Here is a 22,381-nt window from a genome sequence, read left to right on the forward strand (position 1 = left end):
TTAAAAAGTTCATTTTTTCCTTCACTCAAGGAATTCTTCCAAGAGCATCTTTCAGTCTTTCTTGTTGATGCTGGTTCATCTCATATTTATTTCCTTATTCATGTTCTCTAACATTTATTTAGAGCAAGAGAATGAAAGCATCACTTCACCCTGGCAGTTAGGAAACTCAATTGGTTTTTGCTCTGGCAGATGATTGATTATATATATGACTTGAATCAAGATAACCGTTTCCCATTTCACAGCCGTCTGCAGCCTCGTGGTTGGTTGGTATACTCTTGGGTGAAAAGGGTGGGGACTCAAATCCTATTAATCCAAAGAGGTGGCACCTAATTTGCATCTTGTAAGAGCTCTTCTTTGGGTACTTCGTTAAAATGAGGAGATGGTGCTTTTTTGGCAGTTTGGTACTGCTGTCTTAGTTTTCTTTTGCTTTTTTTAGAAAGGTACACACATGCACACAAAAGATTAATTTTGACTTGAAATTATTTTCTTGAAGAAAAAATATCAAATCTCTTATTTATCTCTTTTCCCTGAACTTGTTTTTTCCATTTTAATCTGCTGGAATGGAAAACTAGCTGCTATTACAACACTGCTTTTGATGTGTGTGCTTGTAAAACTTAATTACTCCAATTCAAGCTACAGAAAATGCGCCCAGTTAACATTGTTACAAATGTCTGCAGCATTACATGCACCAAAGCTGGTTTGAAAAATTATTTTGCTTTGAAAACAGATCCATTATACTTCAGTGAATATGTAATACATGCAAATACGTTTTTCACCTAAGTTGTTAACTGTGTTGTCTTTTGATTCAAGTCATGTATATTGGTGCGTGCATGTTTGGCTCATGTAGTCTGCTCCAGATATCTTACAGAAGCAGTACTGAGGAAAGCTTTTGTACTGTTTATACTAAACAGTCACTAGCTACACCAGCCCCTTGTATGCCTAAAAATTGCTGACTTTTTCAGTAAAACAAAATAGCACTTAAATCATAAAGGACAAAAAGATTTTTCTCTTTTGTAATCTTACTTTAACTTTCTGTCATTTTAATTTTAATATCTGTGAAAGACGGAGAACTCCTGTAAAGCTGTCCATCAAATTAGAGATGCAATCTAAAAGCAGCATTTTATAGGAAGCCAAATTCCTTGTGAAAAATGTTTAACCATCAATACTGCTATGTACCATCTCAATACTGATACAGATTCTTCCAAAGCAGTATCTTAGAATTGCTTTCACTTAAAAATTACAACAGTATTTTCTGTCCTTCACTGCAGGTACTGTTCTTGAAAAGAAGAGAAAACATGGCTTATACAGTGAATGAACCTTAAACTCCTGGACCAAATACTGAGGTTTTTTTTCATGAAGGATGGCAACACCATATGTTCCTGTTCCTATTCCTATTGGAAGTTCATCATCCGGCTTTACAACCAGAAACCAAAGAAGTTCTTCTTTTGGGAGCATCTCGACGAGTTCCAGCTCCTCAAAAGGACAGTTGGAGGACTCTACAATTGGTAGTTTTAAAAAGATGAGCGTACCTGACCAGGTTGGTTCTACGCCATCTGTCTGTAGTAGTCCACTTGTTAGGACTAAATTTACAGGTATGGATACATCCATAGAATACTGTACTCAGCCTGTAGAAGAAATAGAACAGAATACAGATTCCAGGAGCTGGGAAGATCGACCGTCCACGCCTACTATACTGGGTTATGAGGTGATGGAGGAAAGGGCAAAATTCACTGTAAGTGTTGGGGATAGTATAATTCATCCTGTAATGACAAGATAACAATGGACGTACTTTGCATTCTCTTTCAGTAATTAATCCCACAGTTCAGGAATGTTGGAGTACTTTACAAATACTAATTTAGCTTCAAAGTACTGCCGTCTGACAGGAGAATATCATTCCCGTTATATAGGTGGGAAAATTGAGACTCAGAAGCAGTCTTTCCTGTAATTGTGTACATGGAATAGAACAAATTCATTCTCCTTCACGTATCAATTTCTGCTGAAAAAGTGGGGGATTCCTTGCAAAGTTACAATTCCTTGTGATATTGAACTTGTAGAAGTTCTGGATAATTAAACATCTTAAATAAAATGTAGTCTTTTATTTGAAATGAGTGATAAGACACCCTGATATTTGCCTTTTACAGTTATTAGTAACATACAACATTTGCATTAAAGTGCAAACGCATAGTTTTCAGCTTCTTGCATTGCTAGGTTTAGTTTCTAGTAAGGGGAAATCTGTTAAGAAAACATCAGAGTGAGATGTCACACATGCAGTATCTCATGACAGAACACCTGATTAACTGATTTGTATTGATTTTTCTCAAAATGTACTGTAGCTGGCAATTCAGGTTTTTTTTACACGCCATAAATATATTGACACATTTGTGCATTTGTTTTTGTGGATGTAGTTGAAATGTTTCTTTGAGATAATTCAGCAATGCTTGTGGGACTGATAGAAGTTGTTTGTTACTAATTATTTATTAATTATGATACTTGAGGAGAGCAACATTAATCACAAATAGGCAAGAAGGAGGAAATAGCAGAAAAACTTTTTTCTCCCATTTTCTTTCCTATTAGAAAGGTGTGGAATCTAATGCCCTTATGACAGTTGAAATACTAGTAAAATCATCAAGTTCTTTTTGCAAAGAATTAAATAATGCTGCTTTTTAATTATTTGAGAATGATGGCTTATCTTGTCATAAGTTTTTCCATTTCTAACATCTTCATGCATTGTAGCATAAGACAAGAGCCAAACTTTTTTTTCATGTAGATTAAAAGATTTCTTTTAAATAATACCTTAAAATCTAAAACAATGATTAGTATTAATATATTGACAAGGGTCAGTCTGAAAATATGTCAAGACATTTTCCAGTAAGATGTTCTTCAACTATAGTTACAATGACAACTTTGACTCCTTATTTTATGTAGAAGGCCAGGTTACAGTAAAAATGAAACATTCTCCATCATTAAAATGTTTGGATGCATTTTTGCTCTTTCTGAATTCAATTCTGTTGCTGTGTTTGTTTCTGAAAGTACATGATTAACTGTTTGTTTTCAGTTGCATGTTGAAAATAAGCTTGCTATTGTGTATTAAAACCAGCAAGTAATTAGCGCTAGAAATTTTGCTTGCTTCTGCAGTGCAAAATCAATGAGATGGAAGACACTGGAAATTAAATTGAAATTGCTTGTAAAAGAGAGGAGACTCAATTGCTGAAATTGTTTTTACTGTTTGTTAGCATCTCATAGTTCCCAAAAACATCAGTCTGAATTACTTAAGCTGGGTGATGTACTAACTTCAAGAGTTAAATGTTAGTGTACACTGGAGTACATGACTGCTGAAGCTCACGGGAGAAAAAAAACCTAGGCTGAAAAACGTCTCTGTTGGTAAGCAGTTGGTCTCAAATGAGTTAGCAGTCCTGGAATGTTCAATTAGAACTTTTTAAGCCAACTAGAAATGGTAATGAGATGCTGAATCAGCCAGAGATTGTTATAAATATTGGCATATTTTCACTGAATATTTTGTATGTGTGGAATAAGGCAATTCAGGATTGACTGGAATTACATGAATTTGTTGAATTAATTTTTAGTTTTTTCCAAGACCTTGTGTGAAGGAACTGACAGTTGGTTTTGTAGTATTCTAGTTTTTCTTGTTTATTAATTATGACTCTTAAAAAAAACAAAACAAAACCTTTTTTCAGCTTTGGCAAGAAAACCAAAAATGTTTGTTTGAGGTTGACCATATTTTTTTGTTTAGTAGTCACAAGCTGGTTGTGCTCCTTATTGCAATTAAGTTGACCATAATTTGTGAAGACTTTTTTTAAGTTGTCTAATATTTACTTGGAAATCATTCAAAGCGAGGGTCAGACTAACTGGATTTTTTTCATGTGTGCATTTGTAAGCAATGACTTTACAGAACTTTTAGTAGAATAAAAGAATAGAGTAGAATACTGATTAGTAAGTAAACCCGCAAGCATATTCCATAGCTTCTTGTTCTATGTTTCGCTGTCTACTAGCAAAGAGTCTTCACAATTTTATATAGCAGTTCTGCTTTATGAAATTTTCATAAAATAATTGTTTATACTTTTGGTATGACAAGAAAGCTAAAACATTTGGACAAATATTTATACAGAAAATGCGAGACAGAAGAATTACATCTTAATGTTGGCTTCATAGGCATGTCTTACAGCTTGAATTTTAAAAGCTAATAGCTTTTTGTTAGTGACTGAAATATTACCTCTATCACAGTCCACAACTTCCACAGATGATGATGCTTGAAATTGGAGTTCTGTGTTTAAAAGTAGATAAGAGAAGTACTTGCTGAAAAATTGCTTTTAATTTGCACTGTAGTTATCTGTAGTTTGTGTAACTGTCTGCAACTTAGTATATTATAGAATACTAAAATGGTAAAAACAGTCTCACACGCGTACAGAAGTTGACTGGCACTGGGATTATTGCATGCTGGGACTGCAACAAGAAAAATACATTTATCAACTAAGACAACCTGCTATGAAAATGTGAAATACTGGAAAAGATTTTACTATGTAACAGATTAGAAAATGTTTTAAATAGAATTTGGTTAAATGCCTGTAAGGGATTGTTTATCATTATGATTCCAAAAATATGGTTTTCATACTTATTTCATTTTTTTTCAACTAGAGAACACCTAGACTGGGAAAGCTAACCCAGTACAATTGCAGAGCCTCTTTTTGCTTATGTTGGAGAAAGTAAGGTTGTGACATGAGAACCCTTCTTTCCTAGACACGGTTTAATACTTTCTAGTTGAAGTTGTGTGTTATTAGATTCATTGTGTTCAGGTATTTGAGTGTCAGTCCTCCTGAAAGGTAATTTTTTTTATATATTTTTTTTAATTATTAGTATTGTTTTATTTATCCATTTCCATTTAAATAGGAGAATGGTACTGCTGTGCTGTTGTCTTGCTAAATCTGATTCAAAGGCTCCATTACTTCAGTTCCTCAGTGCTAGTATAATTGTTCTGATGCAGTTATCTAGGTATGTGGTCATATTTTGCTTGGGAAGACAAAACCTAATGTTCAAGACAAATGGAACTAAAGGAGGATGTTATTTTTATCCTACATCACTTTTCCTTGTGAAGCAAGTCAGATGAGACATTTTAAAACAATATAATAATCAGTATCTGATCATTACAGTCATCTTAAAAATAGATTGGCCTTAGGGATTAATGAGTAAAACTATAATTCAGCAAAGGTTAAAGTAGATCAGTAAAACATACTTTACTTATCTGTTTGGTAGCTGAGACTTGTTTTTTCCTGGGGAAGAAATCTGGATGCAGTTTCACAAACCCTTTCTTGCAAACAGAAAATAGTTAAATGTGTTTAGGAATTATAGAAACGCTTTCCTTAAATTCTGAAATTAATTTATACTGTTTGTACTGATAATTAAGACCAAAAAAAAAATTAAGGAATTTTTTTTATCCACGAGTTTTATTTCATTAAGAAATAAAGAATAATTTCATCCTTCCAGCCAATGCAGCATGAAGTTCTGCACATTTTTCTGATATTCCCTGTTTTCCACACAGGTATACAAAATACTGGTAAAAAGAAGTCCAGAGGAAAGTTGGGTGGTTTTCAGACGGTACACTGACTTCTCCAGGCTTAATGACAAGGTGAGAATTATACACTGGTAAATTCTCAACTAACTTGCCTCACTCTTCTTTCATGTTTCATTTTCTCTGTGTCTCACATTTGTGTCACTTTTTCTTGTTTTTTTTACTGCACATAAAACGTATACTATATTAATGTGTGAAAACCACACGATTCCTCATTTTTTCAAAGATACATGAAATAACGAGAGCTAGTGTAATGAAGATGTTTCTTCATCTGAAGTTGTTAGTGTGCTTCATACTTTATATTTATTCCTAGTCTATGTGATAAAGGAAATTAACTCTTTAATAGTTGTATCCCCTGCATGGAAGTAGAACTAGGGGCCTGTGTTCTTTTGTAGGAATGATCCAGTAATTATTCAGTCCTTTTCAGTGCAAGAAACTCTGCTTTTTTCCATAATAAAACTGAAGTTTCATGAACATTAGAAGTTCTTTGTACATTGGTCAGTCTTCAGTTGTTTTAAGTGTCTTTTGAAGTTAATGGTGAAATATTATTATCAGATACTTAAAGCTGAAGACAGAGATGCAAGGTAAACAGGAGTTCTGGGTCAGCAACTTGATATTTTTAGAACACTTGAAAGCAAAAAATGTTTGTCTAAAAATCACAAGTTTTTAAATTAGTAAATAGTGTGTGGCTATCCCATTTAGCATTATTTCTATAGAGGCATAAAAGTAGAAAACCAGAATTACACTTTTCTTTGTTGTACTGTCCACTCTTAAGAATAATCTTTCATTGCAAGTTTAACACATTTTCTGCTATTATGTCCTTTCATGTTTGAACTTGCAACTTTTTAACACTCCCTTTTTTTTCCCATAGTAAGGGATTTTTTGTATACCTTTTCATTTCCTTGGATCAACGTGCCTGATCAACTAAGACCTTAATTCTACTGAAATTTTGAATATGGACTTGAACTTAGACATTTCTCTGGGTTCTTGGTTTGACCTATTTGGCTATCTTTTAGGCTACCTTTAAAACATCAGTGCAGTCTAAAACTACCACAAATTGTTGAATGTGAATTAGTTTAGAGATCTCTTTCTGAAAAAAATTGTCTCTGAATTCAGTCTATCATAAATTAAGGAATGCCTTGGTATTGGCAAAAGCCTGCCTTCTTTTGAGATGATGATGTTCTGGGGATTTCAACTCAAATTTCAGAAGTCAAGTCACACAACAGTTTGCATTTTGGTCAGCTATGTCAGATATAGGTCAAGAACTGGCTTACATGCATTGACTTTAAGTGTGGTTATCAGTAGTTTGAAAAATTAAAATGCCCCAGATATTAGTTTTAGAATAGATATTTAGATTTTACAAGTGAAGTCCTTAGTCTTTGCAGTCAAATCTTTGACAAAAAATGTTTGGCTTCTAGCGTGATTTATAGGTATTAGGATTTCTGTTTAAAACAAAGAACTTAATTTTTTTGCTTGTGTCACTGACTACCTTTTTCATCTTTCAGTATACATCTAAACTTTTATTATGTTACTATTCTGTAATTATCTAGAAGTTTCAGAATTATGGTATGTTTTAGTTCCTGGAGCTGGCGTTTTTGTATTATAAAAAGCACAATGTCTTGCAAACTGAAGAGTAAATGGTTATGTGCACGCATCAGTGGTTCAAAAGGCATGGTGCAACACTTGCAATTCCTTGTTCTCTAATGGCAAATATAGACATCAAATTGTATGCATGTATACTTCCAGGATTTTCTGTACCCTATCTCCTAGAAATCCAGTACAAACGAGAGAAGTGTACTATGTTGTAAATCCTTTTTCCCACCATCCTTCTTGAGGTTGGTGGCAAATTATTCATTCCCTGAAATGGTATTAGAAACTTGGCATTAAAATTAGTCTGCTGACAGCAGCTGGCTTTCTCATGCTCTCTTCATCCACAAAAGGAGTAATCTGTGGGTAGGCATACTCTTTCCTTAGAAATAAATTACATGATCTACATAACCAAACAAGTGAAATTACCATTAAGCAGAAATCTGTGTGGTTGAAAAGCTTTCCCAGCAATGGTTATCTGTGGTCCTCTCTACAACTAACACAGGAACTCATTTTATTATCTTCTCTGGATTCAGTTCTATGTAGTATATTATTAACTTAAGAGGGGTTATGGAGCATAGAGGATACTTACATGTGTGGTATTAATGATAACTTGCTGAGAGGTGAAGGAACTTTGGATGACCAAAGATAAAAATATCAAGAAGAGTCTAAGAGCAAGATGAAATTCAGTAAGAGAAGAGGAAAACATATACTTAATTATTTAAATGCAGAAATAAAGAGCAAGGCTTTGGCAATAAACCATTCTATAAATAAGAAACTAGTAGTTATCATGGACTATTTGAATATACAATACTTGTGATGTTAAAAAAGCACCCTTCTTGTGCTGTGAAATGGTATTTAAATGAGCAAGGGTGATCCACTAACATGGTTCTTCCTTTAAACAGTGTAGAGACATTCTAGCTGAAATACAGTATCTGTTTTAACTTTTTTAAAATGTAATCTGCTGAAAGAGCTACCCGTTAGCTTTTTCCACAAGTCCATAAAGAGTGGTTAAATAAATGAAGCTTATTGTCAGAAGGCTTAAATTTTGCTGTGCATGGATCAAGATACCCACTGAAGAATTACCTTGCAGCTATGTAAACATGGAGTGCTAAACTGTGTTCAAGGCAGGTTCTGGAATCCTTGTCACTAGAACATTCATATGAATATATTAGGTGTATGCAGTACATCTCTGACAGAAGTTGGCTTGACCCTGTCTTCAGAAAAAGATCAAACAATTCTTGTGGCAATTGTAGATGTTGTAAAACCTGATTGCTTTTTCCTGTTGGTTGTAAATCCTCTTCAAGATTTTTCTGTGTCAAGGATCCCTTCTAAGAAAAGACATCTAAAAATTGTTTTTTATTAAAGTGTTAATTTTTTTATCTTCATGCATATTAGAAAAATAATTAATTGGCATCCTTGGACAGATCCATCATTATATAATTTTATGCTTCCATTCACTTGTATATTTAATTTCCAAATTCAAAGAAAAATTCTAGGTATTTCTGACTTTGAGTATAACCCATTACTATTTAAGTAACTCAAAAATACAATTTTGCGTGTTAGTGCTAGGGTTTTAGCCACACCATGTGTATTGAAATTTTAATGTTCTGGGTGTACAAGGAGCTACTGTTTACTAGAAGTATCTCATGCATGTGTTGTAATTCATTCTGCTAGCCCCCTAAAAAAGAAGAGTTGCAGAGTTGTAGGTCTGTAATGGGCTTTTTTATTTATATAGTGCTTACTATCCTTGAATACTTTAGAAGACACACCACTGGAATGCTTACTCGTCTGATACTTTTTACTTACATACAATTTTCTTATATTTCCTGACTCAAAGGCATTAAATAGCAGACTCAGAGACATTAAATAACAAAGCAAAGTTTTTCATTCCTTTTTTTTATATGGTAAATTTGAGAAGTCATTTGATTGCGTAAGGCAACGCAGCAAGTGACAGAACTGTGTCCACAGTTCATGCTATAATTTGGATTGTACTTATGGTTGAGAATTACCTTGTGCTTGAACTTAACAGAAGACAGAAAGATCCCGTAATTCTGAGTAAAGTCAGTGCCTGTGTCAAATTCAGTATTTCATCAAGACTTTGTTCCTTGGTTTTCTTTGGCTTTGATTTCTGTTTCAGCTAAAAGATATGTTTCCGGGCTTTCGGTTGGCCCTTCCACCAAAGCGCTGGTTCAAGGATAATTATAATCCTGACTTCTTGGAAGATCGACAGTTGGGACTACAAGCATTCCTCCAGAACCTAGTAGCTCACAAAGATATTGCTAACTGGTACGTGATTAAACTTTGCTTATGGATTTGGATATTTTTTTGTGTGTCCAAACTCCTCATATATGCTCCTAGACTCTAGCAGTGTATCTCTGAGCAACATAGTAAGGAATTTAATTAATATTCATATTGTGCATTTGGTCATTATGTGAATTATTTAGTGTCCTATTAAATTAATCCCATCTTAACCTAAGCAAAAAAGGGGAGTTGCAGTATTTTGAGTTGTACCATGGCTAATGACTAAAAGCTGTAATATTTAAAATGTTAGACTAATCCTGTGTTTACTCCTAAAACATTACTTCTGTGTGCTGAATGCAGAATTGATATATTCTTAATTCATACTGAGATTAAATGTTAGGCTTTCATAATGGAAAGTACCTACACTATTATGCAATTAGTTCTTAAAATGTGTATTAAACTAAAGGTTTTTAATTTACATGACATGGTAGTAGTAGAAGTACCTTTATAGATTGCTTTACGTAAGTAAATGTAAACCACAAATCAAAAAAGCCTTAAGAAGAGTCTGAAAACATAATGTGTTTAAGCAACAAAGTGCAGAAGTCTCTTTGAATGGTATCTTTTTTCATACAAAGTGGAAGATTTTTCCAATGCTGGAAGATGAGTAGAACATAATTCTGATAAATAAAATGTAAAATCATTTTAATATAGGCCAAAAGAGAATTTTAGTAAGTGAGTTGCTAGAGGCAGAGCAGCTGGTTCTAAAAACCTATTCCAACACCAGAAATAAAAAAAAAATGTGAGGTTGCTGTATCAGAGATTCTTTGAGGAAAGAGGCTGAGGAACTGTCTTCACCTGAAACTTCATTAAAAACAAAGAGAAAGAAATTCTGTAGAGCAAAAAGCGTTCTCTCAAGAATTTTAAAGGAACTAAAATGTAAAATTGCTGAGCTGTGGTGTGAGACCATCTAATGCTCATACCTACTTTACTTTTTAGTAGAATAGCTGTTATTACACTTGGCACATTTCTGTAAAGCATTTGACTGCTGAGTCTGGGAACTAAAGATCAGCAAGTAAGTCTGACTTTTGGTACTGCTTGTTATAAAAACCCCAAAGTGGTAAGCAGGTAAACAAAAATAATACTTGAAAAAGCAATGTCTTTTGCAGAGGGAAATCTATCTTACAAGTAGTTATGAGGGAACTCGTATAAAATGGTTGAAAGGCAAGGGGAAAAGGATTGATAGAAAATTAGGGCCATTACATATGGAATGCTGGATCACAGTTTTGGACACTGATGTTCAGAATATCTGGAAACTATCTGCAAGAGGGAGTGAACAATGAGATCATGAAGTATTGTAGAAGGATCCAGAGGCACTGAGTTACTAACATTAAATTTCATGAAGTGCAAAATGACAGTAAGTATGTACATACAGAATCATAAACTCAACTGGTTTTTTTTCAACCTGGAAAATAACTATTGGTATTGATACAGTTTTCTAAATCAGTTCAGTATTCAGCAATAGTCAAAAAGTTGCATAAAAATTGCTGAAGAGCAACTTGAAAGGGGAAAAAAAAAAATGTTATTGCTGTGGGAATCTGAATTGCATTTCCACATAGTCTAATGCTAAAATACAGCATTCAGTTTCAAAAGAGTGTCTGCTAGAAGTACAGAGAAGGCAAGCAAGAGCAGATGAAGCTACAAACTTAGCTGCAAGAAGGGTACTGTTCTCTGTTCTTTAGTCTGCTGTCTTGGGAAAGGGCTGGCTAAACAGGGCATATTGAAATCAAGGGGATAGGGAAGGTGAGTAAAGAATGTTAGTATTTTGGATGATTCATAGTCATCTCTGAATATGTCATGCTGAGTTGTGAAGCTTTGTTGTGAGATGTCAGAGACAAAAAGCTTAAATGGTTTCAAAAAGAAATTGGGATCAACCTGTGAGTGTCTCTGTCAGTGGCTATTGAACATGACTATATGGGTGAAATATGTGGCTGAGAAGTTTCCTAATTATTAAATTACACAATAATAGATGTGCCAAAATAAAAAGGAATTATTCTCTAAATGTCACTTATGTTATGCTGCTGGAGACAGACTAGTGAGCTGGATGGACTTCTAGTTTGCTTGAATAGATCTGAAGGCTTTATGTTTCTTGTTGCAGCTAGTTTGGTATTTCATCTAGCTTGTTTGCATCTTGATGATGGTCTATATTGGGCAAAATAGTGTTTGTCATAATTTAAGGCAAAAAACCCCAAAATATAACTTTTAGACTGCATCGCTCATTAGGTACAAAAGGGAGTTTAAAATGTTTGTGGAATCAGTTTGTATCTTGGTTAATGAACAGATAGTTAATTGAAGTGTGGTTTTGAGGAAAACTCTGATCTTTGCTGTGTAAAGCTCTGCAGGAGATCAAGTTTTTTTAAATAAACTTTATAACCTATTGGTACAGCTTATGTTCTAATGTTTGGATCTATGGAAGGTCTGGATTCCTCAGGAAGTGATGAAAACCAGGGAGATTTGATCTGTCTGATTATTATTTTTTTTTACTCACTTATCGGAGAATAAAAGTTACTATTAATGGAAATTAATATTTGCACCGTACATGAGCAGTGGTTAGAATCTGACCCTGTTTCCTCCTTAAAAGCTCACCATTTACTTCTGCAGTTTTTCAGATAGGTCAAACTGCTTGGGTTGCACCAAAACCAAATGAGCCTTGTCCCTTTGTAGAGAACTCTATTTCATTTCTTTTTATCCACTGCATTATCATTGAGACACATTGACAGTGAGAAATGTTCACCCTTCATGGATAGGACACCTCGTTTGGTATACACCTATTTTTTAATAAAACCAGATTTACAAAGTGTTTTAAAGATAAAATGTAGGGTGGTATGCAGGTGACTAAATTCAGTCTGCGTTTTATGGATTTCTTCTCATATTTTGCCTTGTATTGAAGATTCAGTGAAAGATCAAATTTAAATCCACCCAGAGTTTAATGTGATCAAGAAAATTTCATATAACCCACGAAGTGTGAGAAAGAAGTTTAACCTGCTAAACAGAAGTGTCATCTGGCTTTATACAGATGACACAGCTCTACTCTGCCTCCACCCTGTATAAGAAGATTGAAAGGAAGGAACTCAGCTGTTGAGCCTTGTTGGGGATCCCATGTGCAGCACTGCCCCTTGCTTCCCTTCTTAATGCTGGTGTGCACTGGCATTGCTGCCTCTCTTGAGGATGTCAACTAGCATAGGAGCAAAGAAAGAAGCCATGTACAGCAATCTCTGTTACATGATGTAGAAGATTTCTCTGATAACTTTTAAGGCAGAATTTTATCCTATTTGTTAAATGAAAGGAAGGCATGTAACACATGGCTGCAAATGAATGTTTATGCCGTCAGGTATGTATTTTAGATAAAGAAACAATGTTTTCAGTGACTTGCAGCTTAAGTCTCTTGACCCCCTTATGTAAAATAATGAACCTACAGCTTTCAATTTCAAAAAGTTTTGAAAACTACAGAAAAAGACACAGTTTTCTGCCAGCAGGGAAAACAAAAAAAATTGGGTTTGACCTGATGTAAGTAGATGATACATGTAGATTGGATATTTTTGCACATTTATTTTTCTGGATACTTCCTTTTTCACTTACAAGCATTACTGTATGTTATGCCATTTTAATGTTACTATTTAATAACACAATAAAATTACTAGCAAAATACAGAAATTAAATGCTTATTTTAAAATATCTTTGAACTGAGCTATGTGCATAAGGATGAAGATATTGAAGAAAAATGGTGAGCAGAAGTGTTTCGACATAATGAATTCTTCTGCATTAGGGATATGTGAGTTCATTCAGCATCTTTATGAAAAGAACAATTCAACCATTAAAAAATGGACTTGAGCATCATGTTGGAAAAGGGTCACTTCAAACTGATTAAACTGAGAGGAAAAAAACAACCTTGCTCTTCTCCTTCAAAACATACTTTATATGCCTGAATAACTTTCCATTTGGTTTGAGGTTATGTTTTCTACAAGTTTAGGCTATGACTTGCACAGATCTTGGATTGATGGATGTAAACCAGTGGAGAGGGCTTGAAAAATGAAGGTTTTATCACGTTTGTCACATAAATTAAGTGCCAAAGGGATGGTCATGACTATAGGAGCAATTTTTTTCAGGTTGGTGTAAAGGCTCATGAGGTGAAAGTGGATATGAAGACAAGAATTCTCACCAACCATTGGCTCAGAAAAAACACCTGTATCTTCAAATGCGCAATAAGCACTTGAAAGCAAGCTTTTTTAGTATTTTAGATAAATACTCTTCAGAGACTTTCTAAAACTAAAAATGATGGTATAATCAATGATTAGTGTGAGCTGAAGAAATTTCTCTCCTCATTTTGCTTGCCAAACCTGAAGCTGTGTGATTAGATTGGTAGCTGGGTAAAAGTTTCCTTTCTTGTGTTTGTACTTTGCATCTCCCTCAAATGCAGAGAATGAGCAGAAGGCAGAAAATTACTTCTTTTTGCTCTCACCTTCCCTCAGGACTTAGGTGGGAGGAAGAGATGGGGAATTAGTTTGGATGCACATCTTCCATTTTTCTGCATTCATTGCAGTAGGAGATAATGTAAAGATTTATAGTAGTGAGTGCAAGCACAGAGCTGCTAGTAAGTTACTACTTGCTAATTAATTGTGAATACAGTATTCTGATTGAAGGTTATTTATAGAAGAAGGAATACAACAGAGCAGGAAAGTCTTAGAAAGGCGGGCGAAGGGACATGATTGGAGATACTGAAGAATTCTGTGAAAAGTAATCTAAACTTGGAATATAGAATGAGCAAGATGCTCAAAATACTCTGTAGTAAACCATAGGACTGCACATACTTCCTTCTGGCCTTTGCAAAACAATGTACAGAGGGGGATGACAACTGTTACATAATTTTAAGTTGAATGCATTAGTTTGAAGTGTTTAGAGATGCTATATAGTATATCCATGGCACGTTAACCTTGTAATTTCTTTTGTAACGTACTATTCTTTTTTATATGTATAAATATATACTGTGTATATAACAGTTATATACTGTATATATGTCAATGGATTATGATCTTAGCAAAATGGAGACACAAAGCATGTTTCAGTACCCATGCTTAGTTCCATTGATATTTGCTGAAGGGATCTACTTATGGATTTTAGCAGCATACGTTTTCATCCATCTTTTAATATTTATTTTTCCCAGGAGACTTTTTCAAACCTCTTCAATACCAAAGTGATAAACGTGCTTGTCAGTTGTTATGTAGCAACAAATTCCATGAAGATTTGAAAAATCATGTTCTAAATTGATTTGCTCTCTGTTTGAAAACTCTTAAGTGTGCTTGTGCAACTTCTTAAGTCCCATTTTAAATACTGTCCCTGGTTAACACATACAACTGAGACTTAATAGTTAACTTTATTTTGAATACTTGGGAGTAAATTTGAGGAGAGATGTTTGTCTCCCTCAAAGAAATACTGCCCTTGTATGATAATATTTAAGTGTGCTTGCTTTTTTTTACTTCCAGTAATTCATTCTCTTTTATTTGGTAAAGCCTTGCAGTGAGAGAATTTCTTTGTCTGGATGATCCTCCAGGTCCTTTTGACAGTCTAGAAGAGAGCAGGGTAAGTGCTATGTAATATAATAAAAGCAGAATGCAGAAGGCAGTAGTTGTTGTTAGAATATTGTAAAATCTGCTGAACGGTATGGAATGAAACGTTTTTATATCTGTCCTTTCACAAAAACTTGCAGCTGGATGAATTTCTCCAACTGACACAATCTGATTATTGGTGCACACTGGTAATCTTTGACTGCTGTACTTGATCCCTCTCCCAAGATATAGTTTATTCCTTTTTGCCTTTTGTGACCAGTGGATGAAATTTGTTTTTAAGGCAACTACTGAATACAAGGAGAGGTTTTGTAGGTTTACATTCAAGACATTATTACAGTGCATATACCTTAGACTTCAGGTCTTGCAGTAAAATGTTCTTGCTATGAAATGTAATGAAAGGATTAATTCTGACCACCAAAAATAGTGTTCTGGCAGATAATTGAGTAGTGTCAAGTAGTGTTGTAAAACAGCAACCTTTTAACATGCATATGAGCACATTGAACAAATAATACTGTATGCTGCAGTCTATTTTATTAGAAGTATGTTTCACTGGCATGCAGAGCTGTATATCAAGTCTGTCTAGAATGGGGCATCTTAGCTTTCTTGCTTTATGGAATATCAATATGTTTTTTAGAAATTATGACTGTTAAGTGATGCTCCTTCAACTAAGTTTATATTTACCAGTTTGTTTTGCGTATAAGCGGGGGCACCTTGGCTCTTGTTACATTACTATATACATCTGAAGGATGTGGTATGGTTTTTGTGTTATGAGCTCATATTTAATTTCTGTACAATCACTTTTCGTCATAGCTATTTAAGCTGATGAAAATTAATAAAAATTACAGGAATTACTTGTTCAGATAATTAAGAAGTTTAAGTGTCGCCTTCATAGATATTTTTGTCATGCATACTGTGGTAAAGTCTCAGGGTTCTTGTTCCACCATTGGATTTTAGGTAAACTATTAAAATAGCTGTACTGTTGTAGTTTCAGCTATTAACCATTTCTGTAAAGTTGTCACACAGCTGTCATAAAATTCTGGTCTCCAGGGGATACCCCACCTTATTACAGAATGGTTGAGATTGGAAGCGACCTCTTGAGATCATCTAGTCCAGTCCTTCTGGGCAAGCAGGGTCAGCTACTGCAGGTTGCCCAGGACCATGTCCAGTCAGGTTTTGAATATTCTGCAGAAGCGACTTCACAACCTGTCTGTGCAGTCGGCCTCAGTGTTTGCTCCATCACAGTAAAAAAGTGTTTTCGTGTGTTCAGATTGAATTTCCTGGGTTTTAATTTGTGCCCATTGCCTCTTGTCCTGTAAGCGGGCACCACTGAGAAGAGTCCTTCATTCCCTCCCATCAGGTATTTATACCCATTGATAAGATCACCCCAAGCCTTCTCTTCTCTAGACTGAAGTCCTAGCTCTCTCATCCTCTTCTCACATGAAAGATGCTCTAGTCCCTTAATTATCTTTGATTATAATCTTTGAATCATGAGCCCTGGCGTTCTGGTGTAACTTGGAGGTGGTGATCCTTGAATATCAACTAGCTCTCCTGGGCTGCTTTTACCTCCAGGGTGGTTTCCCATGGATTCTTTCTTCCAAGCAGATTTCTGAAGAAACTGAGGTCTGCTCACCTGAAATCCATACTTGCGGTCCTGCTTTTTGCCCTGCTCCTGCCTGTTAGGATTCTGAACCTCTCCATATCAGAGAGCATCTATATCCATTCCTTGCTTTTTTTAACAATGCCCAACTGCAGGACAAGCACTATGGTTCAGATACTTATACCTAGAGTTTATTTTTAAAGGTATCTCAAAAATTACTTCTGTTCAGCCTTTCTGCTGTTACTGTTGTCATACAAAGCATTGCAAAAAAAAAAATCTTCTATTACTGTTTTCCTGATAATGGAAAATGTGGATATCTTCTGTTTGTTTTATGTCTATTCTGTTTTTCCAGTTCAAGAAGGACTTGCCCAAACGTATTTATGGGAGGGGTACAGGTACCTCCCCCATTAGAAATTGATTAGGTCTTACAGAAATCTGATAATGGAAAAGTAGGCAAAATAGTCACTACAGCATTTTTTTTTTTGTCATATCCTTGGTATTTGTTTCCACAGGTCCTTTCCCAGCTATCTGTGTTTCATGACCCACTGAAGAAGGAAGCAAAACTCTCTTCCAGCTGGCCTAGTTCTGTTTCCCTTTCAGAACTTACAGGGAAAATTGGTCCCACCTGGGTATTAGAACTGTATGAGACTCCAGGTGTCCAGCTCTTCAAGGAGCAAGATATCTCATTACACACAATTCCCTGATAGGTCTTTCTCAGCTTCACTACACCTTTCTGCTACCACGGCATCCTTCAGAATATGGTGATGTTTTCTTACTCAGTTGTGAAGAGTGACTTCCTTTCTTTGGGCAACTGATACACAGATTGCAGCTAGATATGAGTTTTTTCCAAAAGGCTTTTTTCAGTTCTCAAATAGAACAGTGAAACAGTTCACAACACGTGAAATATTTTTAGTTATTCTCTGACTAGGGAAATTTGCATATGCATAAATCCAAAGGTAGAAATAATATAACTTAATTATATTCTTAAGGAATAATGGGCAGTTTTCAGCTAGGGCACCAGCAACCCTGAACAGTTTTACAAAATACACTAGAATTCACTGAATTGGCTTGGATGAAACAGGATGACTGCTTAACTAGAATGATTGCTAAAGCAATCACTAAAAATGCTGTGTGAAGGATGAATTGCATGCCACGTGTTCTCAGCTCTAGTAGATGTGAATAAAGCTGTGGCATAACTGTTGAATTGATGATTTGCTATTTGAGTCAATAAAATAAATTAAAACTCAGTGCAAAAAAAAAAATCAAAATGGTTGTTGGATTGAAAAACACTGCCTTTCTTTGAATTGTATAATTACAGGAAAACTTAACACTTTAAAGAAGTTGCTAAGTCTGCTTGAATTAAAGCAAAGAATAGAATCTTCTTGGTGTTTGTAGCCCATTTTAAAACTTTAGGAAAACTGTCTCAACAGCATTGTTCTTAACTGAGCTTATATGCAATGTGTATAGTCAGTGGATTTTGTGAATTAGCAGTTAGTTGCATGTAATGTTAAGCTAAGAAAGCCTCCTACGTGGGTTTCTTATTTAGCGAGAACATGTAAATTATTGAATCAGAATTGCACATTACTGTTGGTAGACTTGCTTTTTCCGGTAATAGATCAGCAGGCTCTGTGCCAACACTTCTGCCACTTCCTGCATTCAGTGGATATGGCATTATATGTTGGCTCCTCACATTAATTTTTGAGATTGCTCACTGTCAAATTCATCAGGGTGTACTATACATACATGTCATGCTCAGCAGAGTAATACAACATACTTATCATGGTTGAGTAGTTAGTGTACTTAACTTTTCATTAAACTTTTTCAGAATGTTTTTGTATTGGTTTTCTGACTCTCATGATTGTCATTTGTAACAGCTGTTTGGTACAGAACTGTACAACTTTGTCTTTATCCTGGGTGAGGGAAGAACACGCACTTTATCCAAATATTCCTAGCATCTTGTGAATAATTAAACACTTTGAAATTGGCTTCCAAGTCATGTGAAAGCAAAGCTTATATGAGAGGAAAGGGGAGTAGGGAGTTCAGCTGATGCTCCATATAGGCAAAAAGGTTCAAAATTAGGTACTGCACGTCAAAGGAGAAAAACCTCTTTCTAAAGTCTCTTGTGAGACAAACAAATGATGCAATAAAGTATTTGCCTTTCAGTTTAGCATAATAAATTCATTGTTCAAAGCAAAGTGGCATTGTTTTACTAAGGACAGAACTTTTAAAAAAAGTTCATATAGCTCTTTATGGTAATCAATACAAAGAAAAGCAGCTACAATTCTGTTACAGGTTGATACTTCTAAAAGAAAAACCAATAAAGGCAGTCCACTGAACTTAAATGGAAGATATTCTTAAATTTGTTTTTTAGGCTTTCTGTGAAACTCTAGAGGAAACAAATTACCGTCTACAAAAAGAACTGCTTGAAAAACAAAGGGAGGTTGAATCACTGAAGAAATTGTTAAGTGAAAAGCAACTTCATATAGATGCTATTGAAAGAAGAATTAGGTATGTAGAAATTTTCTAAGTTTTGGGAGTTTGTTTCCATGAACATATTTTCTCTATACAGTCACAAGCACCAGCTTTAAATGTATTCTCGGAAACAATTTTCCCCACATAACCACACACAAAGCAATATTTTCGGTAGGCTCTTTTTTATATGCTGGCTAGCAAGCTGTTGTTCAGTACAAATGACTGAGAAAGTGTCATCCCATCTTTTTCCCTCTAAAGTAACTGGGATTATGCTTCCTAATCCTTTAAGTCCTGTAAAGATAAGGCAAAGATTCTATTCTGCTTTTGAAATGTTGGATATGTGAAATGCCCTGCTAGAGATAAGAGCAATGGAAAAATTGCTTTAAGTTATAAAATTTCACTGGTACTCAGTTTTGACAGTGACCAAGCAATTATATTTCCTTATTAATGTCTTTAACTTTGTTCTGAATTGCCTGGCATGATGCCACAGATAGCATTTAAATAGCACTGGAGGTTGTCCATTTAAATCTAGGGAAAAAAATGGTGGAGTTCTATTATAAAACTTTATGGTGCCTGTCTGCTAAATTTTGTAGCAGGCCCAGGGGAGTTGGTGTTGGGCTATTCAGTGTCCCGATAGACCTGCTGAGTCAGTCATTGTGGGGTTTCCTCTAGCAAAGGAGTAAATTTCCATGGTCCCTTTAGAAGTTATTTTAATACTGTTTGGGTTGTTGAGTCTACCATATCCAGGTTGACTAACAAATCACATCTTTAGGTATAAGGTTTAAGTGAACTACATTTGGAAAAGGATTTAAATGGAATCATTGTGGCTTATTGAAAATTCTAATCTGAATACCATATTCAGTTTGTCACTTACTCCTAAAGGCAAGTAATTACATTTGAAAGGTGCTTTCCCTGTTTGACAAGAAAGTTATGACTTGCTGCTGGCTTAAACAGTGAAATAGCCAATAAAAATTAAGTAACTCACATTTGGCTAAAACATAATGATAGGAAATTTTGTGTGACTAAAAATAAAATAAGAAGGCACGAATAGCAAAAGGGGATTTTATTTTTAGTGCTTTCCCTGAAGACAGGTGTTTTTTAAACACACAAACACCCTGCCAGCTTCCCAGACATTTAAAATTATTGAAAGTCAGCCAAGTACTATCTGAAGTCTTGATGGAAGATAACTCCTGTGATTTTTAGCTGTAAAAGTTACCAAGTAAACCTGTAACATTGTTTAAGAAATTCAGCTTGTCTGATGGGAATTGAACCTAAAAGAAATGGCTCTGCCTTTGGCCTTGTTGAAGTGGAATTTTGATCTGATGGCCCAACAAGAATTAAGCATCTTCCGCCCGTACGCTCTAAAGGCCAGGTACATAAAATGTATGTGAGGTAGGAGGGGACAATTGGACAAGGCATCAGACTTGTAGGCCTTTACATATCATGCTGGATTTGGCCTAAACATATGCCAATAATCATGTTAGAGAATACTGCTGAGGTATTACTTAAAATATATGTATTAAAATAAAACTATAGAAACAATAGTAGTTAGAGTAATTTATAAAGGGGGTAAAACATAGTAGTATCACTTTCAACACAAAATTGTTCACAATGTTTCTTTCCAATTCAAGTGGCAGCTTTCAACACTAAATTGCTGTATGTTTTCTACACAGAGCAATACTTCGGAAATAAGTCTTTTTGGTAATTTTACATGACCATATTCCCATTTGTAGCCAGACTAGTTGGACTATCAACTCATGTTGCTGTTAAGAAAAAATTATTACCTGTCTCTTATTAATGGGAAAATGTATTGCTCTGAAACTTAATCTGTCACTGTAAAGTTACAATGAGAAACTTGGGAAACTGTTGAAGTCTTACCATCCTGCTAGTTCCTTTTGACTATGTTTTGGTTATAATCCTTCTGCCATTTAGGCAAGATATGCGTGCCTTAGATCATCTGCTTGTAATTTCTTACCTAAAGTCATGATCACTCCTCTGGGACTTGAATTTTGTAAAGCTACTAAATTGTGATGCAACCAGAGGTTTGAATGTAGTTTAGGAATAAGCAGCTGGAGCAAATAAGCTGTTTAAATAGCTATCCAGTGCAAGCCCTGCATCTCTGTAGTAATAAAAGGAATGGGGCATGTAGGAGTGAGATTTGCAGTTTCTGGGAACCTGCCAAGTTTAAAATGAAACAAACAGCTCTTCAGTGATGAATGTTTGCTGTATGGATTGGTGGTCCTCTGTTCTTATTTGTTGTAGGGATTTATCTTTAGGAAAAATGACTCGTCAAATGTCAGGAGAAGAAAGTGAGTGCAGTGGTGAAGTGGAGTCTTCTGCAGTAGAAGCAGACCAGGGTACCGTGGGTGAGGACAGCTGGTAAATACTAATATTTTACTTACGATATATTTTAGTTTTTCTTAAAGTATGTTTTTAAATGTTTGGTCTTGGATAAATTCTGCATAGCTGAGGAATTCAGCATTTTATTGCACCTCTCTGTAGCTATCCCACATTTCATAAAGGCCCTCGGTAGATAATTTCAGATCTGGACTAAGTGATAAATTGAACAACCTTTGTAACTGTTTTGTGGACTGCAGGCATCAAATGACTATGGAGAATCATACTAGTTTTCATTTGACAAAGCTTATTGATCTGTTGTTGCAGCTCAGATAAAGAGAACCATGAGGCATGCTGGAGTGGCTCTTTGGCTGAAAATTCTGTACCAGAAATTGAAGTCGCTGAAGTAGCATATACTGCTGATGAAGAAGAATAGATCAGTAGCAGCTGCTGTTACCTGGGAAAGGTTCATGTTTGGGACATACTCTGTGGGTAGGAGCACAGAGTAGCTGTGAAGAATTTTACAGCAAAGAGCAAGAATGCACATATTGAATGTTTACATAAATCCTTACAAATTATTAACTTAAGAAATATACCCAGTGCTGCTTTGATTTCAGTTTTTATCTAGCCTTTATATATATTAAATATATTAAAGTCTAATAAGGGCTAAAATAAGCTAAAGTTTAGATAGTGTTCGTACACAATTTGGCTGACTTTCCCAACGCAGTGTCGAAAGCTTCACATTTAAATCACCAAACACATATAAATAGCACGTCATATGTTGCCACTCATGTGACACATTTGATGTGTTCATCTGTTTGGTATTTGTGTTTTCATATTCTTATAGCCATAAATTAATGCTTGTTGAAGTAAAAATGGACTCACGTTTAATAAGAGTGTAGAATATGTTGGTTTTAAATTCTAAAGTTGAAGAATATT

General features: G+C 35.0%; 1 protein-coding gene across 4 annotated transcripts; it reads left to right on the forward strand.

The window, feature by feature from the left end:
- Positions 1-1,360: 1,360 nt before the first annotated feature.
- Positions 1,361-22,091, forward strand: SNX16 (sorting nexin 16). Of its 4 annotated transcripts, XM_059815580.1 has the most exons (8): positions 1,361-1,505; positions 1,593-1,732; positions 5,555-5,641; positions 9,312-9,460; positions 14,980-15,049; positions 19,005-19,141; positions 21,368-21,480; positions 21,775-22,091. In XM_059815580.1, exons 1-8 carry the CDS (start codon positions 1,361-1,363, stop codon positions 21,876-21,878), a joined length of 945 nt encoding a protein of 314 aa, XP_059671563.1. In that variant the 3' UTR covers positions 21,879-22,091. The 4 variants fall into 4 exon arrangements, with proteins under 4 accessions (XP_059671563.1, XP_059671561.1, XP_059671562.1 ...); XM_059815578.1 differs by having other exon boundaries at positions 1,361-1,732; positions 21,368-21,484; positions 21,770-22,091; XM_059815579.1 differs by having other exon boundaries at positions 1,361-1,732.
- The last annotated feature ends 290 nt before the right edge of the window (positions 22,092-22,381 follow it).

Source organism: Gavia stellata, chromosome 3 (assembly GCF_030936135.1).
Source record: "Gavia stellata isolate bGavSte3 chromosome 3, bGavSte3.hap2, whole genome shotgun sequence".
Lineage (NCBI taxonomy): Eukaryota > Metazoa > Chordata > Aves > Gaviiformes > Gaviidae > Gavia > Gavia stellata.

Coding starts and splice junctions, on each gene's coding strand:
- SNX16 (XM_059815578.1), top strand. CDS start 1,361: ATGGCAACACCATATGTTCCTGTTCCTATTCCTATTGGAAGTTCATCA. Junction 9,461..14,979: donor CACAAAGATATTGCTAACTG/GTACGTGATTAA, acceptor TATTTGGTAAAG/CCTTGCAGTGAGAGAATTTC. Junction 15,050..19,004: donor ACAGTCTAGAAGAGAGCAGG/GTAAGTGCTATG, acceptor TTTGTTTTTTAG/GCTTTCTGTGAAACTCTAGA.